Raw genomic sequence first — 27121 nt, 5'->3', positions numbered from 1 at the left:
GGCCCAGCCACTCTGAATAGGCATTAGTCATTATTTAGCTGGAGAGAGCATGTTCCATTTGTTATTACAAACAGACTGGGTCAGGAAAACACCAGTATCTGTAGGCAAAGATTAAATCAGCAGGGATTTAATATGATGTACAAGCAAAAGGCAATTTTTTTTTTTTTTTTTTAAAAAAAAAGAAAAAAAAAAAGGCGGGGGGGGGAGGTGTGTGTGTGTGCTATCAACGTAAGCACTGACTGTGTAAAATCATTTGTCTTTCGTATCACCTGCATGGAAGAAGCCTTCCTTGAAGGAGCGAGGTATGTTACTTCATGGCACATCTCACCTTAATTGAAAAGGTGATGCTCCAGAGCAGGTCTGCTGCTGCGTGGCCACTGAGCTTACGTGCAGCTCACGTTGCAATAAAAGGCAGTGTCTCTCCATACTCCCTTACCCTTGGAAGTATTTCCAGGCAAGCTGCTACGCTGTCCGTGATGTCTCTTCTCAAGCTCAGGAATCCTGCAAGAAGGTATTCAGTAGCTTTATTCAGAGCAGAAGTTAGAGGGCTTGGATATTCACCTTGAATTTGTTTTATTTAACTTCACCTCAGGTGAACACTCGACCTGAAAATATCTGAGTATATACAGTAAGATACCTTTGCATCCTCTTCATGTTGAAGTAATCCTATTTTCTTTAGCTAGAACACACCATTTCCTGAGACAAAAAAATTATCCCATGGATAAAATCTGTGAAATCACTCTCCTTTTTCATAAGAAGTAGGAAGGCTTTTTAAAATGTGTTCTGGTGTATCAGTAATTTAGTGTATTTGAAATACTGTAAGAGATATTTCAAAATGCTTAACGCACAGATTACCAATCGAAAGGAAGACAGTATTGTCTCATTTTTCTCATAGTCCCTGAACTTTGAAAACTCCCAGAACATTGGAAGAATGTGGCAGAAAGGGGTAGTTTTAGGTTGGCCTTTGTCATGTAACTTTGAAGAAAAAAGGTTACATGCATTAATTGCAGGACTGTGTAAGTGGTTCTTCACTCTTAAATAAACTGGCATGTGCAAAGGGGGTTACTCTATCCTGTGTGAAATAAAACTTAAAACAGTGCACTGCTGTGGTGCTTTACTTCGAGCACAGGAGGTTTCTGAGTGGCTTTTAAAAAGTAAGCCTTTTCTAGAGAGCAACCCCTAAAAGTCACAGACACTCCAATTTAACCTGGTTTAGGGTTGTATGGAAAAGAAACTTAATCAGGCAGTAATTGGCTACATCTCAGTGCTTTCTAATTATTGCAGTAGTTTGAGTGCTGTCCACTGCTTGAAAGTTGGTACATTTTCAAGTGGAGCTGGAAAACATACCGTTTTTTGGAGTACTTTGCCATAAACTTTTATAATTCATTGGTTTGTCCTTAGACTGAACTGAAGAACTAAAGCTGTCATGGTTCTGCCAAATATATTTTATTGAATGTATTTTTTCTGACATTATTTAGTCTTTTTTTACCCTTCTTAATTCCTGGAGAGTTGACATCTCTCTGGGTAGTACCAGTGTCTGGTGTTCAGGAGTAAAACTGTGCCAGTAGATACCTAGCCAAGTTACACCTAAACTAAGTATGTTTTGGACTGCTGCCACGTTAATGAAGGCCATGTGTTACAGGGGAATATTAGAAATTAAGATTGAACTGCAGGCCCTGGAATTGCTGATGCGGTGGTGGCTTATTGGGATGCTCCCTGCACACGTGCGTGTGTGGTGTCCATGCTTTCTGCTGTTGGTGTTCACCATCTCCTGCTCCATGAAGTGGTGCCTTGTGCAAGAAGACGTGGACTACCGACTTTGAAAATACCTTCTTCCACATTCTTCCTAATAAGTTGCAACCGCTGTGTCATCTTCAACTCTCAAGCTCATTAGGCTTCCCCTCATTTTGGTTTTTGAAGTGATTTACTTCATCTGTGAGCAGCTGAGATCTGATTTCTGTTTTTTTAAAGACAAAAGTCTCAGTGGCTGACCGCAAGTAAGAGCATTAAGAAAAAACATGTGCACTGTCCCCTTGCAAGTAACTTCTGACCATCTCTACTAGTTAAAACACTGTGCTTATTCAGGCAAAGCTGAAGGATTTCTAAATAAGCTTGAGTTTCCATAGATCTGAAAAAGAACAACAACAACAAAAACAATTGAAAGGAAACTGATACTTGGTATAGTTCAGCTCCCCTGTCCTTTCCTATCTATGAAAAGGTGCTATTATATTTAAGACCCTGATCCACGAGTGAATTCCACATGGATCTCTACTGCAGTTGGTTGTCTAGATACTTATCTAAGGTAGGATAGAGAAGATTGATTGGCTTTTCAAAAAATATTTTAACTATTTTTTAGTTCTCAGAGGGTTGTTTTTTGTTTTGTTTTTTTTTTCCAAATCGTCTCCAATATTAGCAGGTGTCTGAATTTTCCACTGGCATTTCCTTCATGTAAAAATTTCTGACAAAATGCCCCACTAATAATGCTGAGGTCAGTCAAGAAATACATGTGAAAAAATAATTGGAAAAACCTTCACTGCCTCTAGCTTTCTTCTTGACACTGGAAGTAACTGTGGACTTAAGTGGAGATTTTGTTGTACCTTTGGGTTGTTTCAAGGGAAATTGGCCATAATAAACTGAAATGGAGGGTGAAGAAGTTTTAACTAAAAGATCTGTACAAGAGAAGAGAATAAAATCTGTTCTTAATTGTGGCTTTGCTTCACAGTGGGGTTGTGTGGCATAATTAGTAAAACTACATAAAGAGATCAAGAAGTACCAGAAAATACATAAACCATACTTCTCTCTCCACTAGTTTTGCGGCCTATGTCTTTGCATGTCAGACAGCAGTTTCAAGATGGCTTAGTTGCCATTGCTGCCAAAAATTGAACTAGTTGAGTCTGTTCTGAAGATATTGTCTAAAAAGCCTGGTTCATTTACTTGGTTGTGCTTTGGGACTGTAATGGTTTCTCAGCACCTATGTTTTCATAATATTTTATAAACACTTTTCTTTCCCAGGAAAGATGAAGCCTAAACAAATGCTTGCAAAAAGCCCCAATGTAATCTCTTTTCTCGAGAGCCTGCTTTTGATGTAAAAGTATCTGTGTAGTATTTTAGTATTTATGGGCTTAAACCAGAACACTTTTCCTTGCAGAAGGTGTTATCTGTGTTAAATACAGAGGAAAAGTAAGTCCTACTTCAAAGAACCAAAGTATTTATCCTGCACTGTTAAACTTTTAAATCTTAGTTGTGGTGAAAACCTTCAAATCCTGATTGGCATTGTATCTCTGGCCCCAGAGAAAAAAATGATTTACGTTTGCTGTGTGATGTCTGTTGTGTGACAGATTAGCTACAGCACACGGAGCTTTCACAGAGCTGGTTGATCACAGTTTATCAGTCTCCTTTGATGACTTCTGGCTGCCCATCAGTGCAAATATATCTGTTAAGTAGAGGAAGCGTTAGCTTGTGTATAATTTCTTGTTATAAAATTGGAGAGAATGCTTGCTGTGACATAACAAATGTAAGGAGACTTACTCAAGTCCAATTTAAAAACTAATCAGTAGTGTTAGGGATGATTTTTTTTTTTCCTTCTGAAGTCCTTGTGCAGGTTTTTCTTTTTTCTTGTGTGTGTGTGATCAGTTATGTGGGATTAACCCAGTGAAAATAAAAGTAGTGGCTGCTTCTGCCTTCTTTATTTTAGTTTCATGTGCTCAAGAGCCAGTTTTATTCCTTCTCCCCTTCCCAGCGATGTGCTGCATTCGCCCGTGCTTGGTTGAGAGAGATGAAATTAAGACCCTCCTTGAAGCAGTTGGTTGATAGCACTTGCAGTGCACAAGAGTGAAGATTTTAAGAGTTGCCTGATCATAGGAGGACCCCTGGTACTGATGAGAGGACCTGGGAAGAGCACTTAGCTTCTAGTCCTGGTTGCTTCCCTCTGTGGAGTGGGGTAGCACTTTCTTTTTAAAAAGCATTATGAGTATTTAATATTCACAAGACTCTTCTGAATAGCTTTTAACAAAAAACTGATCATTCTTGATCAAGCGTTTCCGTTTTGGTGATGAAGTATTCTGATGGGGTTGATCTTTACCTCTGCCTCTGAGACTCGAACTCGGTCAAAAACTTAAATGTGTTTTTTTTCTTTCATGTACATGGTTGTTAGGCTGGCAAAATGGCCTCCACCAAACGTTTCCAAGTGACTCATAGCAACTTCATTACCTTGTACCTGGAGGTACAAGATGATTCTCTAGTTTGCTGTGCCCTTCAGTGTCTTCGTTTTGTGTCTTAGCAGAGTTTGTACTGGCTGGCGGGGTCTCCAATTTACCAGAAGTGTTTTTCCCTTCTGCTTTAACGCTGGGATTAGCTGGTCAGGCTAATTTGTTTCATGTTTTCTTTTTTTTTCGATTTTCCAGGATGGCCCGCAGAGGAAAAAACGGAAGTCTGAAGTTGCAGAAGTGGACAAGCAGTTAGATATCCTGGCCATTGGTACAGCAGTTGGTAGTATTTTGTTGTACAGCACAGTAAAAGGAGAACTACAGAGCAAGCTAGTAAGTAATACGCTCTTCATAACATACTACCAAATACTGATGGTTTCAGTCAGTTTATGCTGTTCTTTCTGCTGCTTAAAAATGGAATAAATTAACCTAATTATGCAGATCTTTTTTTTTTCTTAATAGCGGTGGATATGGATAGAGATGCAGTAATTCAGGTGCTTGGCAATTTTCAAGTGGTGCTTTTTCTATTGTTGGCAGTACGTACGTGTTGAGAAATCTTGATTTCGAAGTTAGTGCAATATCTTAACGTTGTGCACGGGTTTGTTGTTTTGCATTAAAAATAACAGTAATAATAACTTCCCTGTTACACTCGAGTACCTTGGTTTTAGTCTTGGGCTACATAACAAGCAAAATAAATCTGTATGAATGACTCTGCGATACTTTGAGATACTTGGGCACTCTTTTGCTTCTAAACTGTTAGTTATATGTAGGGTGATAAATGTGCATGAATTTAGAGAAAGCAACGACTGCTCAGAATCATGGTACATGCAAGTGACACAAGCTAACGAATATCAACTCTGTTTTATGGAAAAGCTGTATTTATACCTGAAAACTGTGAACAAAATGAAGGAGTTTTAGGTTAAAATTTACAGTTTCAGTTGGTTTGAAAACGCTGTCTGCTTTTCTGTAGGAGCAGGATAGCAGATGTCATTTGGTGAGTACTTTGGTTTTTATGGATAGGTTGAATTAAAAGATTATTCCTGCTAGAGTAAGAGCTGTCACTTTTAGTTGTCCTTGTTAAACCGAATGTCTTGCTGTGATGTATTTTATCTTGCTCAAAGCTGCTTTGCAGTGACACTTTTGGGAGTAGTCTGAGCTGGCTGGTGCCTATTCACATAGTGAAATTTTATGAACTCCAGGAAGTGTTTTGTAAGCGATTAAAGGGTATGTTTGAGCTGCAGAGATTTTGGTTGTTAATAGAGGTGAATGATACCCCCTTGTAGGGTCTTCTGGTTTGATGATAACTCACTCTTGAATGTTGAGTATAAAGGGAAGGCTACTTGTCTCTGAATGTACTTAAGCAGGCGGGCACTTAGATGACTGTCAGAGAGACGTCTGTACTAGCCTTTCCTTTGAGCAAATTTCGTACTGTGTTTGGCTCTGTGTATAAAAATAGTGGGCAGGAAAAATTTTTTGTAAACCCTGAAGAGCTAGAACAAGAATTAATTCACATACTTATGTGTACGTATCAAAATATGAAATATCTTTAACTTACATATATCCTTAAAACCCCATTCTCTCTTCAAGTTGCTAATGATTCTAATTTAGTTCTTGAAAGAGCAGCTTGTTCACGTTGTTGGTGTGGGGAAGGCTCAGTTGTCAAGACTTCTTTGTTTATTAATGACTTTCACCTTTTATAGGATGGTGGTCATGCCAATAAAGTAAACTGTGTGAGATGGCATCAAGACAACTGCTGCTTGTATAGCTGTTCAGACGACAAACACATTGTGGAGTGGAACACACAGACCTGCAAAGTAAAGTGGTAAGTGATGCTGGTTTTTGGTTCACACTTGCTTTTGTATAGTTTCTTCCTCTGTAATGGAAATACTAGATGGAACAAGTGATTGTGCTGAGAGGGATTTGGGTCCCTCCGTGCTAACTTTTACTGGGACATGGGCTTCCAGTCAGTTTTGTGATACTGAAAACCTAATTTCTGTAAAATATCCTTGGAAGTATAGGGGAGCAGGTGCTGGAACACCTCATCCCAATTAAATCGGTTACCTGCACCAGGCTTTGCTCAAAGGGCCCTGCTGTGATGATAACCCATTTGGTTTCGCTTATTCCTGATGTGCAGTGGAGACAGTTCCACTTGGCTGTCTGAGCAGGCTGCTGCTGTTCACAGTACTGTTGAGCAAAATGGAGCTTAGTGCAGAGTAACGAGATGTCTGGTGTAGGCATTTACTTTCTTTTGTAATAAAGTCAAACTGGTTTTAAACTTGAAAGAAGAAACCAAGATTTCTAGTAACGATCCTGGTTATCTTACTTCCACGAAAGCCTAGTGTGTGGTGGCACTTTGATCACTCTCTTATGCTGTTGTGTCTCTTTCATGACGTTTCCCACTGTTGTGTTATTGGTACTGTAGCTCTTGCTAAAAATGGCGTGAGCACTGCAGGCAGCCCCATCGGCAGTAGCCTAAAAAAGAGATGCATCCTTAGGTTTGTATTAAATTGACACCCTGATGTAAAGTGGCAGAAGATGGCTGTAAAGTCTCCCTTTAGCCTTCTCGCTTTAGGATTGAACACACCCAGTTCCTTCACCTTTTACTCTTACATTCCATGCTCTAGTCCCTAAGCCACCTTCGTGGCCCTCCACTGGATTTACTCGACTATGTCAGTGACTTTCTTGTAGCGTCCCAAACTGGACCTAGTGCTCAGATGCAGTTTCAAATGTTGCACAGAGCAGAGGAATCACTTTCCTTGTCCTGCTGACTACACTGTACCTAATGCAAATCAGTAGGTAATTGACCTCATTGTCACAATGACTCCTTGCTTACTCATGTTCAACTTGACTATGAGGACTGCAAGCTGCTTTTCTGTAAAGTTACTTTCTAGCCATTTGTCCCCAGCCTGTACTGGGATTTTTCCACCCAACTTAGGGGATTTCACCCTTTCCTTTGAGATTCTGACAGCCTGTTTCTCAAGCCCCTGAGTAGCAGCTCTGCCCCCCAGCATATCAGCTGCTATCCCTAATTTGCGATTGAATGAGAACTTGTTACATGGGTGCTGTTCTGTCCTGTTTTGAGGTCATTAATGAAGACCTGGGCAGTTACTGAGGATATTAAACAGTATTGGGATGTCCTTAGGGAGTGACACCAGTAACTGGCCACCAGCTGGACTTCATGCCAGTGATCACAACTGTTTGAACTCAATGATCCAGCCAGATCTTATCCTTCCTTGGAGTCCATCCATTCAGTCTGTTTGGCTGTAAGGCCACTGTCTGAGATGTTGTTAAAAGCATTGCTAAAGTCAAGTTAAGCGGTGTACATGATGCTCTTCTCACCTGCCAAGACCATTGTCTCATTAAGAAGACAATCAGGCTGATTGGGCGTGATTTTCCATTTGTAAATATATGCTGGATTTTCCCAGTCACTTTTTTCACCTTTGTGTGCCTGAAATGGCTTCCAGGTGGATTTGTTATATAACCTTCCCTGTTGTTTCCTGTATTCTTCTTGTTGGATATATTTTGTCTATTCTTTTTTTTTTTTGTTTTCTTTTTTTCTTCTCTTTCCAAGTCATCAGAAATTTCTCCTGAGCTCCGTGGTCATTCACAATGATAGTGTGGTCTTGTAATAACCCCGGCCTTAGCAGTTCTGGATGTGTCCCATTCAGTCTTAAGGAGCTGCATGGCTTGGATTTACTGTTGTGATCCCTGATTTGATCTCCCTTTATTGTGGGGAGTACTTTGTTCCCTCTCTCTCTGGCGCTAGGTTTGGGAATGTGGGAAGCCTGACTTTGCTCTTCAGTGCTTTGGCCTTTCCTGTGTACTGAAGGGGTCCCTGCACCATGCAGCAGCAGGCCCACACTTTCCTCAGTCATCATCTTACTGCTGCTCATGAGCTGTGTGTTGGTAGCCTTTTGTTGGCCTTCATATTCCCTGCTGGTTGAACACCAGTTAAGCTTTGCCTAATTCTGTCCCTGCATGGCTGGACAATATTTTTGTATTCTTCTGTGTAACCTATCTCCACTTTCCTCTTCTCTATGCTTCTTTGTTGTGTGGTTTTTTTTTGAGTTGGGAGTTGCCCACTTGGCCAAGCCAGCCTTCTGCAGTAGCTGGTGATGTTCTGCTCTTTGGAATTGATGGTTACTTTGCTTTGAGGAGGTTATCCTAGAAGAGCAGCTAACTTTCATGGGCCGCTTTAGGGCAGCCTCCAGTGGGATTCTGTCAATCAGTTCTTTGAATAAGTCTTAGTCTGCTCTTTTGAAGTCCAGGGTTGTAATTCTACAGTTTATATTGCTTGGTTTTTTTAGGGTCTTAAATTCTATCATCTTCTGGTTGCTGTAGCTGGAGATTGGCATCAATCATCACATCCCTGACCAGTTCTTCCTTTTTTTTTTTTTTCTTTTTTTTTCTTTTGAGTACCTGATCCAGTAACACACCTTTCGTAGTGTGATTGTAAATCACTTGGATCAAGAAAAGATCTTCAGCCCTTGCCAGCAATCTCTGTGACTGCTTGTGCCCTCCTGTCCTGCCCTTCCAGCAGTTACTGGGGTGGTTAAAGCCCCTTAGAAGAAGCAGGGCATGGGATTATGAAGATTTGTCTGTTTCTTTTTTAATTGGACAATCTGTGGCAGATGCTCACCACATCACCCTTATGGGTCTCTTCTCCTACATCTGTAAGTTCTCCACTGGCCTGTTTTGGAGGAAAGCTCCATGCATTTGTGCTACCCTGTTGTGTGGAGAAACCTCTTGCCTTTTTGCTTTCCTGTCATGTCCTTGCTGAAGTGCCTTCCTAAAGGTCCATTTATTGCAGCACTCCTGTCTTGCAAGCTCTCCCACTATTTTATTGTGATCCCAGTGAGACCAAAGCTCTGAAGCTGCCCATGGACATCTAATTCACCCTGTTTGTATCCCATAGCGTGTGTGTTCGTGTACAAGTACTTGAGATGGGTCCCAGTCATGCTGCTTTCTCAGGAAATGCAAGAATTTTTCCTGTCGTGCTTTATCTTGGGTATCTGCCCCTGTCCCATACTGCTGCTTTTGAGGGGGCTGTGGTTAGGAAAGGTAATTAGAGTGTTCTTTTATTTTAAAGATGGCAACAAAAAATAATTCCTGGAGTGTATACACTAAAAGTACACCAGCAATATAATATCATACTTTTTACATGAAATTTCTGTGGTGGTATTATGAGTTGTACCTAAGGTAAGTGAAATTGGGAAGAATAGAAGAAAACAATTCTCTAAAGTTTTGCATAAGTTGATGAGACGAGGAGGAACAAATTATTGAAAGTAATTTCTCATGTCCAATGTACATGTGAGATTGCATGTACATTGCATTCTTTAACAGGTGTCAAGACCTAAAAATGAACCTTTACAGATCACACAGATAATTCACGATGTTGCTCCTGGTGTTGAGAAGTGGTGTTCAACTTCTTTTGATTTGCAGGCTTCTAGATGTTTTCTTACAGAGGTGTGGACTGCTAGATGGGAAATTGACTGGCAGGGAATTGAAACCATGTGCCTTTAGGCTTGACTTTCTTAATTACTGTAGAAATAATCCATAGAACCACTTCAGGAGGTCTGCTGCACACATTGAAACCTCTGGCAGAAGGACAGGCTGTTGTGAAAGAGAGATTTTCTGAAGAGACAAGACAAGGTGTTGGAGAGGGGTGGTCTAAATCATTCTCTCTGACTTCTTGTTTCTCTGGTTATGGCTTTTTCATGTCTTAAATACTCTGAATGCTCAGAGGTGTTCCGTACGTCTCCTCGTGCAGCTTCTTGTTTTGTGATATCCTGTTTAAAACTCCTACCTGTGAAATTATATAAAGTAAAAACTAACAAACTTTTGCTGTGTTTTATGCTTGGCAATCTAGTTTAGACTAGCCTTTTCTAGTACATTTAAAAATACCTTCTTGGGCTTACATTATTAAATGGTTTGAAATTGTTGGTCCTTAACTCTTCTTTGGAGTACAAAATTTTGTCATACTCTCTGTAAGGTGTAATGTTGTTTGTCAAGAAACACTTTCAGGTTCTGTGAAATCTAATCAAAAGTGATAGAGTAAATGAGCTCTGTTTTGGAAGACAGGAGAGGAACTGCCTGTTTGGGCATGTGAAATTTACTTGGAAGTATTTCCAGAGCACTTGTTTGCAAACTGAATGTGATGTTTGAGTTTTTTTTGTTTGTTTGTTTTTTTTAATAGCGCTTTGAACCATAGACCTTTAAGGTGAAGTTTATTATTGTCTGTGCCATTGACAGACTTGGGGACCAGGAACTGACTGGGCCTTGAAACTCTCAATTTTAGTGTTGAGAAGGCCTTTCTGAATGGGCTGGTGTAAGCTTTTTGGATTATGGTGCAAAGAGGAGTCTTGAAATGGTATGGCTCCTCTTACCCTCTTTTGAGTAGAAGAGAACTTTGAAAGAGGAGTTTGGAACAGAATGGGCAAATTTTTTTTTTTTTTTTTTTTTTTAAAGTCAAATAGTTCCATATTAAACAGCTTCACATTTTTGAGTTGCTGTATTTTTGTCTAAAGTAATTTGAAGGAGAGGAGCAGAAACCGGATAGTTTTGACCTCATCTTTGACTGCTTAAATGATTATTTTTTAAATAATGTTTGCCTTATTTTTCAGCATGGTTGATGGGCATTTTGGCATTATGCTAATGAATGTTGTTTTTTTCTATTTCTTAATCTTTCTCCCTTTGTACAAAACCCCTCCATCCAAATTCTAGCAAGTGGAAAGGTGACAATAGCAGTGTCACTTCTCTATGCATAAGTCCAGATGGGAAAATGCTGCTGTCAGCCGGTAGAACTATAAAACTGTGGGACCTGGAGACCAAAGAAGTCTACAGAGTAAGTAACTTTGTTAAACTAGATGCAAAAAAATACCGTTCTTGATGGGTGACATCACATACCTAGTGTCTCCTGATGGGACACCTGAAAATTTCACTGAGTGTGAGGAGACAGTTGGCAGTTTTGGGATTGCTGGAAGCTGTGCTGTGATGATACCCTCAATTGTGGTTTCAACTTGCTGAGAGTTGAATGAAGACATTAAATTCCTTGGCTGTGTCTGAGCATGCTACCAGCACCATTTCTCAAATCTGGAGCAGAAAAATAGATGCTGTTCTTTTTCACTGCATCTCTTTCAGATACCCTTCTAGCAGGAGAGCCTGGTTCACCACAGTAGTAGTTACTGTTGGCATGGGTTTGTGTGTGACTACTGGAGTACTGTGTCTAATTCTGGGCCCCCAGGTTCAAGAAGGACAGGGAACTGCTGGAGAGGGTATAGCAGAGGGCTACGAAGATGACTAGGGGGCTAGAATATCTCTCTTACGAGGAAAGGCTGAGGGACTTGGGTCTTTTTAGTCTGGAGAAGAGAAGACCGAGGGGAAATCTTATCAATGCTTATAAAAGCTTAAAGGGTGGGTGTCAGGAGGATGGGGCTGGTCTCTTTTCAGTGGTGCCCAGTGACAGGAAAAGAGGTAACGGACACAAACTTGAACACGGGAAGTTCCATCTAAACATGAAAAGGAACTTCTTTCCTGTGAGGGTGGCAGAGCACTGGAAGTGGCTGCCCAGAGAGGTGGTGGAGTCTCCTTCACTGGAGACATTAAAAACCCACGTGGACACATTCCTGTGGAACCTGCTCTGGGTGACCCCGCTTTGGCAGGGGGGGTTGGACTAGATGATCTCCAGAGGTCCCTTCCAACCCCTAACAATTGTGTAAGCTCCCCGATTCTTAACATGAGTCCCTCCTTGAAGCCTTTAGGTTTCTTTTCTAAACTTCACGTAACGGGTAGCATTATCAGATTTGCTGTTGAAACAAATACTGCTAAATATCCCAGATATTTATAGGGATATTTTATAGGGTCAGGAGAAGTTTCCTTGAAATACACAAATGCAAGGAAGCTGATAACTACTAAAAAAATGACTGAAATGTCCTTACTAACACTTGAATATTTCCTAATGTTTTCTGTTATCTAATGTTTTAAATTTTACCATATGATTGCTTATGGCAGTCATTGAAAGATCCTTTTTTTTTTCCTCTTAGCATTTCACAGGCCATGCTACATCAGTGTCATCGTTAATGTTTACCACAGTGAAACCTATGAATGAAAATAAGCCCTTTGATGGAATTACAGGGCTTTATTTCTTGTCTGGAGCTATACATGACCGATTACTGAGTGTATGGTATGTAAGATTTTCATGATTTGTGACTTGGATTATGATCGGTGTTGAGGATAGGCTCAACAAGTATGTCCTGTGATTAAGCAGAAGGGGCAGTCTGGATAAATGCAGTGATGATCTCTTAAATAGTGCTTTCAACTCACTGATTGTTGAATGAAGATGTGAATTTCCTTGACTGTGTCTGAGTATCCTTCCAGTTGCCATTTGAATTGCCAGTGTATGCCAAGAACATAGGCATCATTGTTCTTTATCCTTACTGCAAGGCTTATGCTGTTTTCTTGATAGATTTCATTTGGGACTTAATTTGCACTTGGATTTTAGAACACTTTCTAAGCTGAAAGCTGAAATTACAGCATGAGTATTTTTGGGTGGAGTAGATACTACCACAGTCACTGGTGATTTATAGGCTTTATAATGTTTTTCAGATGCAGAGGGTGCTGTTTGTGCCATGGTAAATAACGTCTGCTGTTTGTCTCTTCCAGGCAGATCAGATCAGATAGGAAAGAAAAGAATGCTGTGATGTCTTTCACAGTAACAGATGAACCAACTTTTATTGACCTGACAGTATCAGAAGTCAAAGAAGAGGTAGGAGCAATAGTTTGTAACAAATGTGTTCACCACTGTTCGGTTGTCACATCAGTTTCCATTTAAGGCTGTAAAGAAAGAAGCTTGGTTTGTATTTGGGTTACGTTATGCAGAGATCACATTTGCCTGCCAGTTCATGGGGGTAAGGATATTATAGGTGCATTTATAAAACTGATAGTTTGAAATGCTAATTTTCAAAGTTACTAAGCGCAAATTCAGTGTTTTCTTTAGAAATTTTACTTATGATGGCAGGAACGTCAGTTGTTTCCTATTTAGAACAATTAGTAATCAAAATTGATGTTAGAACTTGGCAGCAAAAAAACCACAAAAAATTCTTTCTAAAAATCCAGTTTGGGTATGGTCCTATTTTTGCTGATCTCAAGTAGCTTTGGCATTTGGAATTAGCCTTTATTGAGTTAAAGTAGCAGGGTGCATTCCCCAGCTATCTCAATTTCACCAAGTACAAGTCTTTCAAAGTAGCTGTCTTATGAAAAACGCCTGCATGTGGAACGTGTTCACAAAATGTTTCAGTAATTCTTTCAAAAATTCTTCTTCTGTTTTTAGATTCCTTTTCTAAAAACATTATTTCATGCTATATTTTCTTATATAGCCTCTTATGCATGTATTGGAGATAAGAATATTCTGTAATGTACACCTGTCATTTAATTGCTCGGGGTACTCAAATTCTTTCCTGAAAGCATATTTACAATTTCAGCACCTTTGTAGCCCTCTGCTTCTAAACATGTTGGGTACCATATTTTTGGAACTTTACTGCTTATAATGACATACGTCTGCTGCTGTGCAAACTGTTCAAATTTGGATATATCAGTAGCAATACAGTAAAGTACAGTTACGAGTTACCTTTTTGTCTCCTAATAATTGTACTAAATATTCCAGAGATGTTAGTGTTTTTGATCTTCCTTACTGATTTAGTTATCTCTTTAATGTGTTTAGTTACTGGTAAAAGTCGAGTCATAGCCATGCAACTGTCTCTTGATGTCCTATACTTATGAGAACTTTGATCTAATTAAAATCTTTTATTGTGCCTTCTTTCAGCCTGTGAAGTTAGCAGTTGTGTGCAGAGATGGGCAGTTGCATTTATTTGAACATATCTTAAATGGGTAAGTTAGTACTCGTAGAATCCTAGAATGGTTTGGGTTGGAAGGGACCTTCAAGATCATCCAGTTCCAACCCCCCTGCCCTGGGCAGGGACACCTCCCACCAGACCAGGTTGCTCCAAGCCCCATCCAGCCTGGCCTTGAACCCCTCCAGGGATGGGGCAGCCACAGCTTCTCTGAGCAACCTGTTCCAGTGTCTCACCACCCTCACAGGGAAGAATTTCTTCCTGGTATCTGATCTAAATCTCCTTTCTTTCAGTTTAGAACTGTTAGCCCTTGTCCTTTCAATGGAAAAGTGTGGGATTACTGTAAGGCAAAGTTCAGTCTTGTCATGCTGCTGCCTTTAAGCTCTTGTGTCTGTTCACAAACCAGGTTCGAGCTGGTTCTTTGTCTCCAATTACTGGACACTTTTTTGGGGAACTTATTTACTGGGGGCTGTGCTGCACTTCAGTATTAAGTGTTGTTTTATCCAAGATTTTATGTGTCTTCTTCATCTTAGCCATCTGTAAAAGCTGTAAACTGGCTGAGTTTGCTGACGACCTGCTAATGAAAGGTGCTTAATTGTGCAAGATATTGAAGTGTGTAAGCTAAACCTCTTGGAATTTTTTCATTCTTTTTTTTTTTCTTTTTTTTTTCCAGTTATTGCAAAAAGCCCTTAACATCAAACTGTACTATCCAGATAGCAACGCCTGGAAACGATGGGGATTCCACACCAAAACCAGTCCCTATTCTAGCAGCTGCATTTTGCTCAGACAAACAGTCTCTGCTGCTTGTGTATGGAAACCTCTTACAGCCCATCATAGAGAAAGTGGTATGTAAAACGTAGGGGAGAGGTTTTGGATTTTGTAATATGGTCTACGTACTGCTCTCAGTGGGAGGGATTTTTATTTTTTACTTTTTAAAAATCTGTATAACAAGACAAAGCTTATTCCTTCCCCCTTTTCCGGGAGCAGTTACTGTTGCCCCTGAGCTGTTTTGAAAGGCGATTTGTATTCTTCCATTCTTTCAATTAAAATACAACTTGACATTATTGCTGGCTGTTTCTTGCCTTTTCGAGTGTTAGTGAGTTAGGCCATCGAAGCTGCTTTAAATACTGTCTCAGTTTACCTGTGAGAGCTTCTTGGGAGAGTACAGAGATCTGGTAACAAACAGCAGATGTGCAAAGTGGCTGCTGTCCTAGAGTGGGAAAAAAATAAAGTTAATTCTACTTTATACCTCTTGAATTAGTTCTCATCTTTCAATAGCATAATGAATCACGGGGGTCAGTCTCAAATGTACTAACTGGTTTTGTTCCTGTCCTTCTAGTCTTTGAACACCACTGAATCACACATATGTTTGATAAGGGACATCCAGAAAGTGTTGTCACTTAAAACAGATGTTGCTGTAACAAAGGTGAGCTTTGTGTGTGTGAAATGCAATTTTTGTTGTTGTTGTTGTTGCTCCTCTTGTTTTTTACGTCAGAAATGGATAGAATTCACTGCTCTCTTGTAAAATGAGGTTGGATTTCTGGACAGACCTGCTCAAAGCTGAAGTGGTAGCTACAGATGTCTGTAGCACTCAGGCATGTGTAGGTACGGTGTGCTTCATGGCTGCTCTGCGTCTGAGTGTGCTCTTGCACACAGGTACCCTCTTGTAGCTCATGGCAAGTGCTGTTCTCAGCAGGTCTCCTTGATAGACAGGACTGGTTGATGGTTTCTCTTCTACTTGAGATCAGTCCTTCCAGAGCCTCTTTGACCCTGATGCTTTGGGGTGAAGTTGGGATGGCTTTGCTTTACAAACAAAACGTAATGGAGCCTTAAAGGGCATGTCCTTTTGGCTCTTTCTCGAGGTGGCCTTCATATGTTCCTACTCAAAGGGATGTGGCACTTGGGAATGTGAGCTTGACGCTTTGATGGCAACAGTGTCCACCGAGGCCACTTGCCACTGTTTTCTCTCGTGCAGGGTCCCCTTGGGGTTTAGAGACAGGCTGTGAAGTTCTTAAACAGTGTGCATATTGGAGGCCTCGAAGATTGGAAACGCTTGAAGTATCAGTGAAGTGAGCAGACAGCACTGTTTTTCTAATCCTTGAGTTACCTATGGGATCTGGTGCTCTATCGGCTGGGGGACTTTTGTGCCGATTCCTCCGTCCTGGAGCTGGTGGATGGCAGAGCTGAAATGCAGTGAGAGGTGTAGGAACTCCCTGGTGTGCGGTGATGATACCCATCTTGGTTTCGCTTTTCGCTGAATTCCAGTGAAGACGAATTTCTCTTGGCTGTCTGAGCATGCCTTGTGGGGAGAAGGTCAGTGATTAGTGTGTGGTGAGCAAAGGGGGTAGTATTTTAACACTATTGCTCTTCTACGGTAACATTCTTGAGCCACAAAATCAAATTTTTTTACTTTTAAACACAGCCTGTGGAAGTTGCTTTCTTCACTGTAGTAAATTATATTTGTGTCACTTCAGTGGGCACCCAGCAGTGCTGCCACAAGTACAAAAGTTTGGGCAGGTACTTCAAAAAAAGGCCTGCATGGAAGCACTGTGGTTAAAGTGTTCTGGAAGTAGCAGGTAGCATTCTTGATATTCTGGAAGTGGCACAAACTCCCTTACATCCTCTGCGGGTCAGGGGAGCACTTGGTTATTAAATATATTGCCTTGAAAATTCCATCTCCTTTGAGTTCATTGAAGATGGACACCAGAGCTTGTTTGGTATAACCTGAGGTTGCTGTTTGTTTTGTGATCATAGTCTAATTCAGACTCCCAGGTTCTGTATCTGAGCAATCCCTAGAAGAAAATCTGTGAGGTTGAAATGAATAGTAACTACCTTTTGGTGTTACATTGTGATCAGTTCTTACCTTCCAGTGGAAGCTGAATTAATCTGCCTGCGGTTTATGGGCCTGACTATTAGTATACCTGGTGTCTGTTGCTAGCAAACATCCAAATATTCGTTGTTGGATACAAACACTTAGGTCCATGAGTGTTATGAAAACAGCTTGTAAGAAAATGGATTCACAGGTGATTCCAAAGAGACTGTTGTTTTAGTTAATGACAAAAACTAGCTGACTGTTGTGTGAGGTTATTTGCTCTTAAAAATGTACGAGTTTCCTAATATATATGTCAAGAAAATGGGTTGTGGCAGACTGGTTTTACTGGGTATTTGAGTGTCTTGGAATAAACCCAGTATTTTAAATTGGAAGAAAGCTCAAGATATTAGCGATTCACGCAAATGTGGTTATCTCTTGTCTCCCAGGTAAAGACACCCGTTGTGAACTCAGACACCAAAGTTCTAGTACCTGGCATTCCAGGACATAGTACAGCTGTCAAAACTCCCTCCTCGGGGAAGGAGAAAAAGAAAAACAAGAGGAAACCAGGAGAGACAGAGGTAAAGTGCTTCTTCTTTTAAACACAGCAATAACAGAGCAACTAGAATAATAAATCATCATTATAACTTCTTTAGGTGAGCTTGTACTTCCTTTGTTTGGTGTGGAAGCAAGGTTTGTGGTACCATCTTTTTGTATGAAAGAGACTTCCCTCGGCTCAGAACCTTTTCCTCATTCAATCCTTCACATGCCATGTTCCTGCAGAACTTTGTCACGAGCCTGTGTCTGTCTTTCTGTGCTGAGGTATATTACTGCTTTTCAGTCAAAGCTTCATCTTCTCTTCTTTTCTCGGGCTGTTCTCTGTCAGTACATTTAAAAGAATGTGCAAAATGTGTGACATTTCCCAGCAGAGTCAGGGGGGATGCTGTAGTGCTTTGCTTTCAGCTGATGTTTCTGAGAAACTGCACTGAAACAGGACTGCCTTTGTTTACCCTCTGCAGGAAAGCATCGAGGAGCGCCTGGGGGCATTGGATATCGATGTGAGCAAAGTAAAAACTCCAGGTGGCCTTCCACAAACAGATAGCTTTGCCGTACTTCTGGTCCAGGGCTTGGAAAGCAACGATGCAGAAATCTTAAATGTAAGTGTTCCGAGATCACTGTGTGCTGTTTAATCCATTCGCTGAGACTCGTGGGGAGCCTCCCTGAAAGCTGGGGGGGGCTGAACAGCCAAGGACCCGCTGTTTTCTCCCAGCTGCTCTGTGCTGATTTGCTGCTCAAGGCAGTGGGATTACAAGTGATAGTAGTGGTATTACTTTTTTGTTATCTGCCTTGATTTCAGAGTCAGTCCACGAACTTCGAGGCGCTTCTGTTTTATGATAAATTTGTTGTGTCACAGTTCAGATGTTTTACAAGCAATGTTACAGGCATCTTCCCTTCTGCTTGAGCTGAAGCATAATCTGTGCTTAGTCTCCTGAGTGTACGGTTTCCAAGTAGATACTGTTTGAAAAATGCATAGATGACAACGTTTTCACTTGAAAAGCTTACTGTTGCACTAGGAGGAAATAATAGTTCTGGGACGGGAAAACAAAATCTTCAGAATTTGGTGCTGAATAGAAATTACTTGTCACAGATACTGGTGAAAGGCATTTATTTACTGAAGGCAAGCACAGAAAATAGCAAGGGAAATTTTAATGTGTCTGTGATGCTTTGTTTCTACACAGGGTGAGCGGGCTAGAGGCAATGCTAGATTGATTTAGATGGGCTTATTTTGTTAATTGCATCTGACTTGAAAAGTGGAACTCCTTTTCACAGTAAATCTTATTTTACTTGTTTCCCTTATCATAGCATACAAAGGTAGGGGAGTAGAAAAAGTGATTTAAAGCCAGGAATTTTTTGATTGTGCTCATTGCTCACACACACGTTAAAACTGAATGATCCTCTGATCATATTTTTTCCATTTTAACAGAGAGTGCTTAACACGAGAAAGGAACATGTAATAAAGAACACGGTAGCCAGAATGCCTATACATGCTGTCATTCCACTGCTGCACGAGGTAAGAGACTGCATTTCTTGCTCTGTCATAGCAGCCACGTTTGGTTTGTGTTCCAGCTGGGGAAAACCCAGGATGCGTCTCATCTGTTTGTGTTCCAGCTGGGGAAAACCCAGGATACATCTCGTCTGTTTTTTACCAATGAAATTCATTTGCTAGTTTTACAGGACAGAAATGGTTCTTAATTTGTGCTCTTATCTTCTCTGGCTGAATCTTAACCAAAGGACAAACTGCCATTGTCAAAGTTAGGAAGAGCATTAGGTCATGTAATATTATCTCAAATGACTAGATGGGGAAAAAGAGAAGGTTTAGTCCATGGCAAAGAACTACCACTGCGTCATCTTTTAAACTAATAAAATGGATGGTAATTTGAAACATGAAAATAGCAATGCTAGCCAGAGCAAGTTATATGAGCATTAAATATGCTACATACTCACGTGAAAGAAAGAAAAATAGAGTATGTACTTACAGTAGTGAGTTTAAATAGCACTTGGAAATTGAGGGGCACTTTCCTCTTTTGAAGATAAATCAGAAGCCAGGTTGCTGTATTGAAGCTTTGCGACATCACTTAGTAATAATTTTAAAAGGGATTTGGCTTCTGAACTGCTTGAATAAGCAGTGATATTAAATAAAATCTGTATTTGGAAAGAAGTATTTTAATGATTAGCCTTATCTAGACATTACTTTTTTCAACTGAACATCGATTAGTTGCACTCATTGTGTTATAGAACACCATTCACATAAATTAATGGTTAGATTTCTCGTGTTTTAATGTGTTGGCCACAAGTAAGATTTAATTTTAATTTGTGGTACTAATCTTTAATGAATTATGTAGATGGCCTGGTTTTGAATGGTTAGACTTCCTTTAAGGATGTGTTGTGACACCTTCTTAGACTTACATTAATGAGGTACAGCATTTCTTCACCAGGACCTTTGTCAATGAATCTTAGTGCAGGTGTTTGACTACATAATATCTCAGTGGATGGACAGATCTTCGAGGAACTGTTCTCTCCAGAGCTTGAGATTTGTACTGTGAATACTACCTGCAGTTCTTTCCCCAACTTGTCTACCTTGTAAGAGCTGCTCTACTAAGCAGATACTCAGAGACATAGAAGCAAAGGGATTTCTTTCTACTTAACTGCTTCCAGCTTAAAGTTTCTCTGGATACACTTGCTGCCTGTTCACAGTTCCAGTTTTATGGTAATAATGAAACTCAGCTTCCGCAGGTTACCAGCCTGCGTGTAGGATGGTAAAGCCAGCAATGTAATATTCTGGAGCCTGGCCATGGTTAATCCCAGTAAATTTCAGATGCCTGCAGGTCTTTCTGCCCCAGTATTGGGACTGTCACATGGATGCAATATGATTTTGGGTTTCAAAACTCATGTGTTTTTTACTTACTGCTGACTATTTTTGTCCTTTCAGCTTACGAAGAGATTGCAGGGCAACCCATACAGGTAAGAGACAACACAACTACGGTTTCATTCACCTGAACCTTTTCTAGTGTGTGCCTGATGGTCCCTGACTCACTCCACTCTCACTATGTGATTGATTTCCACAGTAACTGTAATTGAACTGCAATAACTTGAGGTAAAAATTCTCACCTCATTTTGGGTGCAAAGAGGAACTTTTATTAAGACGGTGCTTTGTCAGGGTGGTTGAAATGAAATTAAACAGGTTAAAAAAGACACCTGAAATAAGCGTGTAACCCTCAGAAAATGTCCCAGAATATTGACACTGTGGACCTGATCAATATGTAATATAAAATAATTATCAGATGCATAGCTTGTTTGGTTTAATTATCAAATATATTTAGACATCTCCTGATGTTATGTTTAATTAACAACAAAAGCAGCTCTTCCTGCCCCTGTGCACACTCCCCACCCCCTGACACCGGCCCCAATTTTGTTATATTGCTCTAAGGATAGTTTTGCTGAGACTATCTGTTCTTAACTGTGGTGTTAGTTTAGAAATTTTTGAAAATAAAAATTCCCTCATTGTAGGGGGAGAAAGAACTAGCATTCTTTGAGCTTTTATTCATTGAAACCTCCCATAAAAGATGTTGGAAACGCAAACCCTTGAACACGTCTAGTTTAATTCCTCACTTAAATATCTGTTCTTTTCAAAAAAAAAAATAAATCACATAGTTATTTCATTTGGATAGCCAAACTTATATTTCCACCTGGATTTATCTTTTTATATAATGGAAGAGGAGCGCTTTCTATACAGCTGTTCAGCATCCTGAACATGGATGTTTCTCAGCCAGTATCTCTTTGATATCATTAATTTTTCTTTTCCAGTGCCTCACTAATGGTTCGATGGCTGAAGTCTGTTTTCACTCTACACGCATCCTACCTTTCCACAGTAAGTATTTTGCATTAATGCTAATGCAGGTAACTAAAACTAGATTTAAATGCTTAAATATAAGTATGTTCTTCCTTCAGGAATCTGTCTCCTGCTCTCCACATACGGCACTGCCCAAATCAACGTATGGAGGGCTATACTTCTGCCACTTGTGCCAAATTGCTGCATGTTGGTTATAAATTGTTGGTCTTAGACATTTCATGACATAATTGTAGGCATCCCGAAGTCAAACCAAGATAATGCTGCATGTTGGTTATAAATTGTTGGTCTTTAGACATTCATGACATAATTGCAGGCATCCCGAAGTCAAACCAAGATAAGTTGTCATCCCTGTGAGAGTTAGGGGGCAAAACTACTGCAAGAGAATAATCCAGCCTGTGTTGCTAAATCTTCCAGAACTGTATTTGCCATGCTGTTGTAATGCTCATCTCGAGACTGTCTTGGGGCTGGCTTGATCTATAGAGCAAAGGTGGGCCAAAGCTGGCAGGGTAGTAAGTAATGTCGTAGCTTCTGCACTGAAGCCCAGCCTTGCTTTACAACTGATGGATAAATCACTCTTGCTCAGGTGAGAAAAAGGCATTTTGGCACCGTTGGTCCTTTCTGCTATTTATTATAGGATTGCTGTGTGACAAAACTTGGGTACATTGCTGATGCTGCATTCGTACAGTGGTGTATGTTCTGTTCCCATTTGCACAGCTTTCTGAATTGTGCTTCAACACCTGCTTATGGCAGTGACTGTGGAAAGGAAAAGCAGTATAAGAATTGCCATGTTTTGAAATCAGATGTGTTTCTAAACGTGGCTAAAAGTTAATTGACCAGGAGGCAGGTGGTTTCTCTGAACCCTCAGCTCTCCCTTCTGTTTAGAATAATGTGAGCAAGGATTGCTTGACCCAAACTTTAAAAATAAGACATTTGTGATGTGTTGGTCAAAAGTTTCATTTTTCTTCATCCCTCTCTTCTCCCAAGTTGCCAGACCTTATTCCTCAGCTGGGAATGCTGTACCAGTTAATGGAGAGCAGAGTAAAAACTTTGCAAAAACTTTCCCGTCTTCATGGAAGACTCTTCATTCTCGTCACCCAGGTGAGTTCCAACTAAATAACTGTCTACTCAGTCTGTGCTCACTGGAAGTGTCACATGGGCTTTTTCCTGCTAAATGTGTTTACCAAGCCATAGAGTTTGAAAGGTAAATAAATAGGAGGTACTGGGCCACTTCAGAGTAGACGGCTCTAAAATTTTACTTTGTCCTTTGTATTACTCGGCTGTTAAACTACTGCTATAAATGAATTAATGCTTGTTAAACTTGACGTAGGCTTCATTTACATTTGTTGACTTTCAAGGTTGGAATATATGATTGCATTTAAGGCTAATCTGCCAATTCCATTCAGGTTGCCGCGTCGGAAGCTGTTCAGGATGTAACGGAGGTTAATCAGACGGCGAAGCTGGTATATGAGGATGGTAAGTGTTGTATCTTGGGGACAGCCCAGCTCCTGAATTCCTGTGACAGACAGTACTTGATGGCTGTTCATTGTGTACAATTTGGGCAGGATGTCAAGGTGGTGGATATCAGTGTGTGTCCATGTACACCTGCAGTTCTGCCTTTTTTCCTACTGCAACTTCATCCTGTGTAATCATAACGGAAGTGACTAATTCATGTCGATCAACCAAATCTTCAGGTAGAATTAGTTTTGGAATTGAAATAGCATAGTTTGGAGCCTTGGCAGCATGTGGGGGTTGGGCTTCGTTTGCACAATGACATTTTGAAGTCTGTTCTCCGGACTGAGGGATTGTTTTCTCTTTGCAGAATCATCAGAGGAGGAAGGCTCAGATGATGAGATGATTGCAGATAAAGACTCTGATGTAAGTGGAGTGGGATGGGATCATAGAACCATAGAATGGTTTGGGTTGGAAGGGACCTTCAAGATCATTGAGTCTCAACCCCCCTGCCATGGGCAGGGACTCCTCCCACTAGACCAGGTTGCTCAAAGCCCCATCCAGCCTAGCTTTAAGGCCAGTTCTTCTCCCAGTTGCTCGTAACGGAAATTGTGTTACTGTCAAAGGTTCAAACATTCCCATCTGTTTTTTCCCCAGGAAAACTGGGAAGAAGATGAAGAGAAAGAGGAGCAATCTGATGAACAAGACATGACTGTTGAAAAGGAGATCAATGGCGATTCTGATTTGGACCCAGAAAACGAAAGTGAAGAAGAATAGCAGCACGAAAGAATAAGTTTAACACTTTAAACCCGTGGGCCACCAAACTGTCTAATTCTGGATCATCTTGCTGAAAGAGGCCATACTTGCATATGGGGAATGCAGACTCGTGCGCAGCCTGTGTGTGGAGGCACATGTGGGGCACTGTGCGTTTCTGAATCCAGAATGTTTAACCATGCCAGCCTTCTCTCGCCCTATTTCCCTGCGCTTACTTAATAGAAACATTTCTTCCACCCCATGGTCAGATTTATGCCTGTCACGTGGACATGCATTTGTATCTCAAGTGAAATAAATCTGCCACCGCTGTTTGTGTGGTAAACTCGGTTCAGCTTTACATTGAATTTGTTTCCAATATTCAAGGATTAAAGATAACGGATCTATATACCTTCTCTCCATGCTTCAGTTAGCAATAGCAAGTGGGCATCTTGCTGCGTTTTTAAAAAAAAAAAAAGGAAAAAAAAGAAAAAAGGAAAAAAAGATATTTTTGTAATATTTAATTTCTTTTCTTCTCACCCCCCCCACATTGGTTTAGCCATGCCTTGGCAATATCTGAATGCCAACCTGACTTAAAAATGGCTTTTTCTTTTTTTAACAAATTTGAACTCGAGACTTTTCTATGTATGAATCAATGACTTTTCTTGTGCTTCAAAAGGACATTAGAACTATCACTGGCTCCTAATTTTGTTTTAAATGGAGGCTGTATATAAGTTTAATGCTAACCCAGAGGACAGACTGTGTTGGCTGGGGTGGCGAGAGGGGAGTAACGCAGGGGAGAAGAGAAGGTGGACGCTTGTGAATACGTAGCGCACAGCTATACCTTTATTACGGATTTTTAATCTCTCAGTGGCAGAACAAGGACAGCTATTTGCTCAGCTAATGGAAGCTGAAGTGGTGCAAACACATTTTTAAGAGCAAAACAAGGTAAAGGTTTGAGCCATTCACCACTATAATGTACAATAATATATTTGTCTATAAATGGAGCTGTTGCAACTAAATACCACCCTCTTTGTAAAGTGAATAAATATACATCTCCTTTACCAAGTACCTGTCCTGTGGTGTTTGTTGAGACAGACTGTAGGTAGCTAAGGGTGGTGGTGAAGGATGTTTGTAGAAAGCAGATTTCTGGTGGAGGAGGAAACCAACCCATAAGGTTACAGTGCTCTGCAGAGCATTAATTGTTATTGATTTCTTAGCTCCCTACATGTCAGTCCTGTCCGTGGGTTTGTCCCCTGCTCGGGGACTGCACTGGGGTCGCAGTGTTGTCTGGAGGTGCAGGGGGTTGTTGTTGTCAAAGCTGGAAGGGACCTGCTTTGTCTTTGGAGAGCTTGGAGGTAGAAAGGCAGCAGCAGGAGGCTTCCAGTCTATGGAGGGTTTTAACCAACAGTAATTTAGTGTCTTAATAATTCGTAAACCTGGGTTTTTATTTCATTTCTGAGATGCTGTGAAAATAAATGCCAACGCTTGTGCACTGTCTGTACTCGTATGAGCCACCAAATTGGGCTGAAATGATGTGTAAGTTTTTAACCGGCACTGATGTTCCTCTGTGCAGGCTTCAAGTCTGGGATCATCAAGGGATGTGAATGAAGGTCTGTGGCATCTGGGGTGAGTACCAGTCTGTGGAGAGTTCAGGATGTGGAGTGACAGGAGGAGCCAGCTGTGTTTTGGTTCTGCAAGGTCCTTCCACGCATCTGCATTCCAGCCCTTCCAGATGTTGAAGTGGCAGCCCCAGGTTGGGGTCAGAGCAAGCTGAGCATCTTCTTGGTGGACCTACCACCCCTTCCCATCGCACCTCTGAGTTCAGCGTTACCTGTGTCCGTCCTCTCAGTGCACCAGAAACCTGTTGGAGGAGTGGAGCTGCGGGACAACCTGGCAGCAGGAAGAGGAGAAAAATTTTGAGAACATTCTGTTCAGTCTTCAGTCTCACTGATGCTGAGATTCTGCAAATTCTTTCCATATCAGACCACAAGCTGGTAGTTCTGGTCTTCACTCTGGTGTTAAGGCAGCTGGGTCACACTGTCCTCTGAGGCTGTAGTATCTTCGAGGAGCTGTTCTGTGTGAAACCGTTCAGGTATGGCAGCTGCAAGCAGTCAGGCTGGTTGTTACAAAAATTTCCCTCACTTTAGAGCTGAAAACTGGCGGTTCTGTGCCATTTCTAATCCTCACAACTATTTATTTGTAAAGCCAACTCTTGGCCAGTTGATGGCGCCGTTTGTGTCTTTGTCTCCCAAAGGTGCAGCAGCATCTGGAGAAAGAGGCTGGAAATGGGGCAGGTCCTCCCTTGCTGCCCCAATCCTGGTATTTTTGGAGCAGTGAAGAAGTCAGGAGGACAGATTGCCCCTTCATTTGGAGCAGAGGAGGCTGGATAAGGGGTTTGTATGAAGAATCCAAGGTGTGCCCAGAGCAAGCCCCCGTGGTTGAGCAGTCAACAAATCAACAGGGTGGAAACTCAGAAGTGTACTTAACAGGGTGGAAACTCAGAGGTGTACTTTTGTTTTTATTTGCCTAACGAGTATCGTGTCCCAATTGTAGGTGTGTATTTAAGGTTTTTCCAGGCACCACTGCACAGCGAAGGGATTTTGTTTTTGTTTTTTTCATGTGGTGGTGGCCTTATTTCCAGGATGTAGAAGGAAATGAACTTTGACTGAGGTAAGGAGCGATACCACAGATGGCCAGGGGGTGTCACACCAGCTCCACAAACAGTCCTCGAGTTCCTGGGCTGCAAGAGCAACTTGTGAGACTCCTGCCTTGGAGGGTGGCACAATCTCCTTGTTGCTAAATGCATCCTGCAGTAAGCCCGTGTGGCTCCCAGTCTCACCTCTCGTTAAGCTCCTACTCCAGAGAGATTTAGTATCACACCAGGACTTGGCACAAGAGGTGCCTGTTGCCTCTTTTGCTAAATATTTCAGTTTTTAATCTGATTCTTGGAAGTTTGGTGCGGGAATAAGAGCTGCCCATGTGGGATGTGCAGCTCTGTCTGTTAAGGGTCCTGCTGTGTAGGGCCTTGGGAGCGTGGATGTTTTGTTCTTGGTCTCCCTGTGTGCTAGGGGAAGCGATTTAATTGGTTTTAAAAAACAAAACTTTTATTTTTTTTCTTCATCCTTTAAATTATAGTTTCTCTGTCCCAAAATAACTGAGTGGCATTGGTTAAGAACCAGCAAACAAAAGCAAAACATGCTGTTGGAGATGGAGTAGAGGAGGAGGAGGATGTGGAAAGGGAGAAAAGAAGGAAAGATTTAGGGTGCACAACTAGTTCTTAGAAATTCCTGGCTAGTTACAGTGCTCTGCAGAGCATTAATTGTTATTGATTTCTTAGCTCCCTACATGTCAGTCCTGTCCGTGGGTTTGTCCCCTGCTCGGGGACTGCACTGGGGTCGCAGTGTTGTCTGGAGGTGCAGGGGGTTGTTGTTGTCAAAGCTGGAAGGGACCTGCTTTGTCTTTGGAGAGCTTGGAGGTAGAAAGGCAGCAGCAGGAGGCTTCCAGTCTATGGAGGGTTTTAACCAACAGTAATTTAGTGTCTTAATAATTCGTAAACCTGGGTTTTTATTTCATTTCTGAGATGCTGTGAAAATAAATGCCAACGCTTGTGCACTGTCTGTACTCGTATGAGCCACCAAATTGGGCT

The 27121-nt window shown here is 41.1% G+C and overlaps 1 protein-coding gene across 1 annotated transcript in view; it reads left to right on the top strand.

The window, feature by feature from the left end:
• The window catches only part of WDR43 (WD repeat domain 43), a 24730-nt gene extending 907 nt beyond the window's left edge, over positions 1–23823 (top strand). Inside the window, exons 2-18 of the mRNA XM_014962517.1 lie at positions 4404–4538; positions 5906–6027; positions 10929–11049; positions 12248–12387; positions 12867–12969; positions 14026–14090; positions 14727–14898; positions 15393–15479; positions 17312–17443; positions 17882–18019; positions 18847–18933; positions 20353–20384; positions 21228–21291; positions 22258–22371; positions 22677–22746; positions 23093–23148; positions 23380–23823. Coding sequence (XP_014818003.1) covers positions 10987–11049; positions 12248–12387; positions 12867–12969; positions 14026–14090; positions 14727–14898; positions 15393–15479; positions 17312–17443; positions 17882–18019; positions 18847–18933; positions 20353–20384; positions 21228–21291; positions 22258–22371; positions 22677–22746; positions 23093–23148; positions 23380–23499 — 1443 coding nt within the window. The 5' untranslated portion in view covers positions 4404–4538; positions 5906–6027; positions 10929–10986 and the 3' untranslated portion in view covers positions 23500–23823. The remainder of the gene's footprint in view (positions 1–4403; positions 4539–5905; positions 6028–10928; positions 11050–12247; positions 12388–12866; positions 12970–14025; positions 14091–14726; positions 14899–15392; positions 15480–17311; positions 17444–17881; positions 18020–18846; positions 18934–20352; positions 20385–21227; positions 21292–22257; positions 22372–22676; positions 22747–23092; positions 23149–23379) is intronic.
• The last annotated feature ends 3298 nt before the right edge of the window (positions 23824–27121 follow it).

Source organism: Calidris pugnax, unplaced genomic scaffold (genome assembly GCF_001431845.1).
Source record: "Calidris pugnax isolate Ruff unplaced genomic scaffold, ASM143184v1 scaffold147, whole genome shotgun sequence".
NCBI classification, from domain to species: domain Eukaryota; kingdom Metazoa; phylum Chordata; class Aves; order Charadriiformes; family Scolopacidae; genus Calidris; species Calidris pugnax.
The sequence above is the reverse complement of the archived record's forward strand: the minus strand, read 5'-3'. Positions and strand labels throughout refer to the sequence as shown.